Source organism: Wasmannia auropunctata, unplaced genomic scaffold, assembly GCF_000956235.1.
Source record: "Wasmannia auropunctata unplaced genomic scaffold, wasmannia.A_1.0 LD336055.1, whole genome shotgun sequence".
NCBI lineage: Eukaryota > Metazoa > Arthropoda > Insecta > Hymenoptera > Formicidae > Wasmannia > Wasmannia auropunctata.
Genome location: NW_012026835.1, coordinates 71,591 through 80,830, shown reverse-complemented (window position 1 = coordinate 80,830; position 9,240 = coordinate 71,591). Strand labels below are relative to the sequence as shown.

The 9,240-nt window shown below is 28.6% G+C and overlaps 1 protein-coding gene across 2 annotated transcripts in view; it reads left to right on the top strand.

Annotated features, from left to right (window-relative positions):
• Positions 1 to 9,240, top strand: part of LOC105450765 (transcription factor MafB-like) — a 30,813-nt gene that overhangs the window by 11,634 nt on the left and 9,939 nt on the right. For both annotated transcript variants that reach the window (XM_011690758.1, XM_011690760.1), the window contains 2 exons: positions 392 to 714; positions 5,110 to 5,552. In XM_011690758.1, the coding sequence (XP_011689060.1) occupies positions 392 to 714; positions 5,110 to 5,481 (695 nt within the window). In that variant the 3' untranslated portion in view covers positions 5,482 to 5,552. The remainder of the gene's footprint in view (positions 1 to 391; positions 715 to 5,109; positions 5,553 to 9,240) is intronic.

Genomic DNA, 9,240 nt, shown 5'->3' with positions numbered 1-9,240 from the left:
TATTTTCAATTCATAAATTCAATAGTTTAGAAGGAGGTACTGTTAATAAAACTCACAGGTACGATTTAGGCGACGGTTTGCTGAATCGTGCTTTTGACAGCATGTTACAAAAAAGCTTAGAACAAATTAATTTGCTATTAGTGAAAGATTTAACATGTAATATTTGATGCCTTGAACATCAAGCTACAATTTCCAACGTTTGTTTGCATTCTAATTAAATAGCACCAAATGTGAAATATAACCAAAAATATCTTAAGTGGTACGTATTCGGCAACTCTCCCCTATGTTCCAATAGTATTTTTCCACAAGGGCTGATGCTCTTCTCTTTCTCTGAAGATTAAAAAAATCTTTTTCTAACATTTTCATTATTGCGTGGATATTGGTGTTGCAGGTGGATATCTGACAATGTCAAGTCATCTAGAGTATTATAGTGGTCCGGGTGCAGGAGGAGGAATGCTTCCCGCAGGCGGGGGTGTGATGCAGGGTATGGAGGACAGCATGCAAGGTTTATCAATACAACCGGGCAGACCGTTGAGCGTTTGCTCCGTGAGTTCTTGCAGCGCTGGTGGGCCTACTCCAGCTCATCGCTCGGGTAATGGCCTGTACTCCAATTGTAATGGTACACCTCAAGAGGAACTCATGGATGATGAGCTTTTGATGTCGCTTTCTGTACGCGAACTCAACAAACGTCTTCATGGTTGTCCACGGGAACAGGTGAGTAAAGTTTTTATTTATTGTTTGCATAGCAAAAAGAGACCGATATTTTAAATCAGGAATTGAAAGGTGGATAAAATCGATATAATTCTTTAACTTTTATATGTTATATTTGATTCATACTATACTTGAAATGATTCATGAAGCTTTAGCTTTAAGGGATAGGCAATATTTTTGGAATTATCATAAAATAAAAAAATGTTATAAATATGTAATTTTATTTATGATTGTATATGTATTCACTCTTTATAATAGAAATAACCCGCTCATATTGATCATATAAGCATTAATATATGTAAAACGATTGAAAATAAAACATATGTATTCTTTTTTAAATATTTTATAAAAATATTTTCTCGCACGTTTAGGGATTAAAAAAATTTCTTTAAATTAATTTGATACGTCTAATTTTAATTGAATGTTACCAAAATTTTTGTAGGTATAAATGTTTAGTTTTATAGATCTTAATGCATTTTATAAATATACTAAACATCACGCTAGACGCTTTGCGCGCGCTTTTTATTTTTTACTTTCTACTTACTTGTTCAAATGCATTACATTGTATTACAATATATCATAAACTCTTTGTTATGCACAATTGTAAAAATGACAGTCTGTTATGATGATAGCTATTCGCGAAGTAAGCGCAATAAGAGAACCAATCAGAATCGCGGAAAAGAGACTTTAAATACTTCGGTAAATGCGAGTATCAATTTAATATATCTTTTTTAGAAAGAAAATTTTTTGAAAATATTTAGTAAAATATACATATCTATTCTCTATTGGTAATTGCGAAAATATTTTTTTTTTAAACGAAAATTAAAATGCATTTAATTTACTTATTTTAATAATTTTAATTTTTGAAATCACACATTTTTAGAAAATGAGTTGGAAATATTACGTTATATTGTTTTGCTTCACATGCAGACTAAATTATACTAGTCTGATTATGTCAGACATATATAATATTGACGGATATAATTTATTCTGTATCATATTTCATATTACAACTGCTGGTTGTACTTATACGTATTAGAGATGAGGAATAATTTACAAATATATTAGATAATAATATTTGTGTGGCAATATTACGCGTATTTTTACTACAAAAGCTTTCAATATATATTTAATATTATATTGAATATTATATATTGACAAGTAAGTAAATTTTTGATAGAATGATTTAAATTCTGTATTTAGATTCACCAATTCATTTACAAATGTATACGAACTGTTTCATGTGCTTGCTCTATCATGTTTGTTAACATAAATTCGTTTTTGACGTGCGTTATGTGTATATGCGTGTGTGTCAATTAATTTAATATATCTTATGCATATCTTATAAATAAAAATTAGAAACTAAGATATATAATATAAAATCATATTGTTCAGAAAAAAAAAGGTTTTTTTATATTTTTGAACTGTAATCGAAATTTTAATGAGATGGCCGATACTAGAAAAATTATATTCTGATAGAAGACAATTAAAACAAATTAGAATCTAGTTTACATAAATACGGTTTCTTTTATAAAATAAAAACAAAAATTCCGAAACATCAAAATTGCAAAATAAACAATAAACAATATTACAAAATAGTATTCAAATGTTTACGAAATTTGTTTATAAATAGAAATACATTATATTTTATGGATTATTTGAAATATTTCTTTATAATGCAAAGTCGCTTGCATAAAATGAAAATTCTTTGTGTGTAGGAAGAATTTTGTCTCTAAGAACTGTTTGTAACTGCTTGAGCTCTTTTCAAAAAATATCAGGTAAATTCTTTTTACAAAAATGGTCATTTTATTTTGCCAAGATATTTTGAAAGTAAAGGGAGGATGGTGAATATAAATTTTTTGAATGAATATCCAAATATATTATTTTTTTAGAATGGATAATTTAATTTCTTTCAATATCTTTATTAAAAAATGAATCTTATTTGTGAAGGCAATTTGCTTTTTTTCATCAAAACTCCCGTTTTTAAACATTTTAACCATTGTGATGTAAAATTACATTCACATCTATGGCTACAGAGCCAACAAGTCATGTATTATGATTTTGTAGGCATGTAAGTTTACAACATTTTTTAGAATTTTTTGTAAATTTTTTTGCTTTATTTCAAGAACTTGAGTAATTTTCTAAATAGAGGAATTTGAATTTTTTTAAAATAAGCCTTGACATTGTCTATAGTTTCTTCTGTTGTTGTTCTGTATATCAAGTCAAACATATCATGTTTTTAGTTATTTAGTGTGTATCATATGTAATAAAATTATCCTATAGAAAGATGTCGGAAATTTTTAAAAATCTTGAATAATATAACGTGACATGGTAAAACCGTAATTTTAACATAAATATATAAACGTTTAAAAACTTATTTTTTAGTGAGTTTTCATTTGTAACTCGTTTTAATCTATGTTTAGTACGTAAACAATTCACAATTTATGTTTGCATATATTATTTTTCTTCAGCATATGATAATACGTATTTATTGTATCTTTTCTTTCACGATAAGATCGCTTACGTTTATATTTGTTGTCTAAAATATACTTGTCTAAAATAAAATTTACGAATAATTTAGGTACAAAATCTGATGACTTATAATAAGTGAGAGAAAGGTAAAACTTTAGTAATTTCATTTTAGCAATTTCTTAATGATCATTCTAAATTTGGCATGATCTGATATTATTAAAATTATTTACAAACATTGTTAACGCAATCTTATTTTGAAAATTGTGAAATCTTTTTTTTTAGGAGAATTATAACAATGATGATGAGAATTACAACAAAATAAATAAAATAATAATCGTTTAATTTATAGGAAATCCAAACACTTACTCTACTATTGAGATATCTTCAATACGTATAATAAATGCAAAAAATAAAACATTTTTAAATTATAATAAAAGTTTGTATTTTATTATTATTATATAGCGATTTTTTAAAATAAAAAATATAACAAAAAAAATATATATATATATTGAAAAAATATATCGTATAGGATTTAAAAATTTACGGTTAATCTTATATAACCGCACACAATTCGCAAATACTAATTAATAGCATTATTTTTCAACTATTGAGAAATAAAAAACTTGAGGCTCTCTCTCTCTCTTTCTCTCTTTCTTTTATAACTTTATATTTATAAACATTTATTTACTTTACATAAATATAATAATACGTTTAGATATAACGCTATTATATCATAAGAAGATATCATAAAAAAATATACATTATCAGAGTCATATCTGAGTAATCGTCATAGGAAGATAATGTTGCGAAGATAATGATCATGTCAAAAATATTGTATTTCATGATTCATCCGAGAAATTTCATATTTTACTGTGTAAATAATTTTTTACATTGTTTTTATCATAACTCAGCAAACACCAAGTTACTATAATGTACATGTTAGTTGTAATTTCCCACTTAACAATATAACTATAATGTAACACATGTGTTATTAAATGGGAAATTACAACTAACACGTACGTTACTATGTAACTTGGTATTTGCTGGGAATATTTTTGAAACTTAAACAGTCTTTATTAAAATGAATGTTGATTTTGAGTTAATGTTTACCAAAGATATAAGTTTTTAATATAAAAAAGAATAAAGCTGGTTAATTAGTAAGGCAAAGCAATAATAGAAAGAAAACTAAGACTAACCAGATGAGCAAAAATTTTTTTTTGTTAGAACATGTTTTACATCGAAAATAAAAGGTTAAAAGAAGAATGATCTTTAATTATAAAGTCTTCTGAAAAATAAAAATTTTAAATTTCAAAAATTTTTAAAGAGAATGCAAGATATTCTAGAAAAGAAATATTCTAGAAAAGATATTCTAGAAAAAAACAAAAATCTAAAAAAATGTTTAATTATAAAATAATTAATAGTTATGAAACTTTCTCATGAAACTTTTTTCACATGTGATTTACAGTTTTAATGATATTTTTTAAAATCAATTCTAAGCTTTGGGGGCCTGAAACAACGTGTGAGAAAATATTTGTAAAATATTTTTTTTCTTTCTTTTTTTCTTGAGGCTAATTATTGTTTGTTTATAGTATAAACTTTGAACTCAATAACATTATATCGGTTTTTATTCTTATTTTAACTAGACAAATATTACCAATTATTACCCTGTTGAAGCCAAATAAATTCTCTTCTTAATATCTTCCTTCGGTTGCTATTTTTATTATGATACAATAGCAAATATATAAAATGCAAGATTAGTATTGACATATGTACATATACATAATAGTTTATATATTTTTTAATTTGTTTATTTTATGCATCATATAATAATATGGCAAATGTCAAGCAATACAGGAAAAAATACATAAATTAAGAATGTTAAAAAAGTTCAATATTGTATGATTAAATATACGATTGTGTGCGAAGGTCGTGCGGCTGAAGCAAAAGCGGCGAACGCTAAAGAATCGCGGTTACGCTCAGAATTGTCGTAGCAAGCGGCTACAGCAGCGGCAGGATCTTGAGAGCACCAATCGGAACTTGCAGAATGAACTCCAGCGCACGAAGATCGAGCTGACGCGGCTTCAACAGGAACGCGACCTTTACAAGCAAAGATACGATATGTTGAGAACGCGACAGAATCATCATCACAATCACAATCATAGCCATCAACAGCAGATGACACAGCAACAACAGCAGCAGCAGCAGCAACATCAAACCCAAAGTCAGCAACCGCATCCACAGCAACAACAGCAACAGCAACATCAGCCAGCACCAGCGAGTCCTGAAGTCTATCTGTGACATCGACAGCGCCGAGGAGGCGCTTGTTGGACTTGAAGAGTCATTTGTTGCGTCGATGGATTCTTCTGTCGGTGAGTAATTACAAGCCAACAGTATACTATATAGAGACTATATACACAATCACAATGCACAATGTAACACTTGCTTACAAGAAATACATATATATCTTATTTAATTATATACATTTAACGTATTATTTACAATTATTTCTAAAAAACATAAGAATTGTGTATTAATTTTATTAAGGTGTAACATCTTTATTAAGGTAATTCTTTAGTAAATAGTTATTTTAGAAATGTCCAATTTTTTTTATATAATAAAGTTGAAGCGCCGAACTTGACGTGTGCAAAATTCTAAAGTAGGTTATCGGTGAAATAAAAGAGAAAAAAAATGTTGAAAATGTAACTTTTTACGTATAACTTAGTAACAGGTTGAGCTCGGAGACACTTCTTTGACTAACTGCACACAAACATTATTTACTTTTCTTCTAAAAAACGAGATTATAACAGTTTAAAAAATTACGATTTTAATGGTCACCAAAAAGTAATAGATCATTGGCCATTTTGGAAAGATATTTAATGTTGAAATGTAAAAAATATCGCATAATCTTGCTAGCAATCTACATACATTGTATCTCACTTTCCTATCCTCATTCGTTAATTGTCGCGTGGGATAGCTCATAGCAATATTGTTTGTTTCATACTATTTCATTAGATATACACGTAGTTTTAACATTTTATTCAAAGTTCACAATATGTGTGATTTTGGGTGGGTCCCGATGAGGCACCTCAAATTTTCGGCCTTTATATTAAAGATATAAAGTCTGTCCGCCTTAAAGTCTGTCTCTCTTTATAATAATTTTTAACATTCTTTTTTTAAATTTTATTTTATTAATAAAAATGAAAAAGAATCTAAAAGCTTCACGCTTTGCAATAAGAAAAATATAAAATCTGCAATTGTTAACATAATATCGATGGATCAATCACTATGGCGCAATCAATGTATTTACATTTCTTTAGAAATATATTACGACAATACAATACTAGTAATACGCTATCAATACATAGCAATAGAAAGCATTAGTAATACTTGGCAATATTGTGCGCAATAGGTGACATGAATAGATGGCAGTATTAATGACAATATAAAAACAATACTAATATAGCAATACAATAACAATGCTAGCAATAAAAAGTATTACCATAATCAGCAATTATTGTACATTTTTTTTAGTAGTGATTGATCTCTTGCATAATATAAATATTGTAATAATTAAAAAAATAAATCTTTTACAAATTATAAACGATTAATTGAGGTTAATTAACTTGATCCAACTAGGTCCAAAGCGATGTCGATCACTGAAACATTTATTTATAATTTAAAACTAAATGAAGTAGTTACTTAAACATTATAGTTAAAAATATTTATGTAAAAAATCTCGTTTTTATTAATAATTTTAATAGCCTCATAGATACAAAAATATTCACCTGATAATTTCACCGCTGAAAAACGAAAATCTAATCTTGTTCATTCGTTGATAGTCGGGCGCAGACTAGTGTATGCAGCACAGTTTTTGCGCATTTGAATGTTCGAACTTGCCTCTATGCTCAAAATAGCCTCGATTTACTCAACATAAAAAGGACGACTGCGTCCGCCGGCAATGTTACTTCATAAATGTTGAAGCGCTACCAAGTTTATCAAGTATATTATTAATACTGTTGCGCTCATCGCAGAGCGGCACTTGCGCGCGAGTCGAAATCGGCACTCCTCGACGCGCGCGGGGGAAATATGATGCACTATTCAAAAAGGGAACGAAATGTTTATTAGTAATTAAATTGTCTTTAAATGTCGCAAGCGGTATTTTATAACGTTCACGTTAAAAGCCGCGACAGAACGACACACCTAACGTTGCCCCCGGCAATCGTCTTCTTCTCTCTTCGCTTTGCGCGATACTTCGCGCGGTCGCTCAACTCAAGCCGCAATTAGAAGATATAGGGGCAGGGGCGCAACACTACTATTGACAGATTTATTTGCATTAGTATTTTGAAGGTGATGCGAGTACATTGAGAAAAAAAATTGATTGTACGAACTAAATTTATATAGTTATTTGATCCAATAGTAAATTCAACAATTCTTTAGCTGCACAAAGAAACGTATAGTTCATTCATGTCAACTATAAAAAATTTTAATTAAGAATTAACTAAACCAACTCAATTAAATTATTTTGTTCGAAATACTAGTAGTATTTATTTGCGTTTGCACTCTATTTAGTTATCCAAGTAATATATTTGTTTAAATTCCAAGTATCGAACTGATTAAACGATGCTGATGTGGATAATAAATAATGTGTAGTTTTAATAGAACGGTTGAGTTGAATACGATCAATTTTTGTTGAAACAAAATAGTTTAGTTAAAAAATAGTATTTTGTTTATAATAGTAACAAATTATTTTGTGTCATCGTAGTAACGTTTAGTCGAACGTATCGGATTAAATATTTTGGTAAAATAAAACATTAGTACATTACAATCGAACTTCCATAACTTGAATCTCAAGAGAAGAGCTAAATTCTTCAAGTTATAGATTTTTCGACTTATCGAAATTCGAGTAAAAGAGGGTTAACATATGAAAATTCGACTTATCGAGGCTTTGTACGAGAATTTATAATTTTCCGATTATAATAGCTTTTAAAGGAAAAAAAATCATTCATTTGACAGTGAATTATTTATTGCATACATTATAATAAATGTAATCATAAAACAAATACCAGGCTATTAATTATGGTTACATATAACTTCGAATTATAGAGGCAGCGACAATAGAAGTTCGACTTATAGAAATGAACTTTGATTTGTAGAGGTCTTGCTACTTTAAATGCGAGTTGCAGAGGTAAAATAATACATATAAATATCTGACAAATAATTTGAGTGAAAATAGGTTTTATTTCGATTTATAGAGATTTTTCACAGTAAAGCGAAAGGGAATGAACAAAATTTTCGTCTTATAGCGGTTTTCGAGTTGTAGAGGTTCGAGTTGTTGAGATTCGACTGTATTTTATCTTATTGAAATATGGATTCTCGAAATATGGATTGCCATTGCCATTTCATACATTTGAACTCATCATCTTTAATTTTTTTTTCAATCAATCTTTTTGAATTAAGGGATACAATAAAACCCCTTAAAATGAAAGTCGGGATTAATATCAGGATTTATCGATTATACAAGTCAACCGCTTTCAGATTGAGCAGATATTTCACTCTTAAATGAAGAATTATATGTACATTTTATAAAATTTTTTTATTATATTTAAAAAAATTTAATTTTTTAATTTTTATTAAGATCTTTATTTCTTCTGAGCTATACAGGTTATCTGAATTTATTAATAGAGATGCGCACGAGACGAGATAAATCTCGATCTCGTCTCGATCTCGTCTCGAAATCGAGACGAGATTCGAGATCGGGATTACTTATAATATTCGAGATCAATATCGAGATTTACCACATCAAGATCAAGATTATTGAAAATTCTCGTCAAGATCTCATTGAGATCTCGACAAATATTTTATTATTTCACCGATCTGACGACACTATATGACGCTGTGGCTGCTGCACACATAAACCACGCAACGCCACAGACAGTGAAGGATTATTGGTATAGACATTACAAATGTTTCATTTTTACCCTGCGTAGTTCCATAGTGAAAATCGCAAGGAATTATGACTCCTGTACAGCGCGATGTCCGTCGCATACGATACTCAAT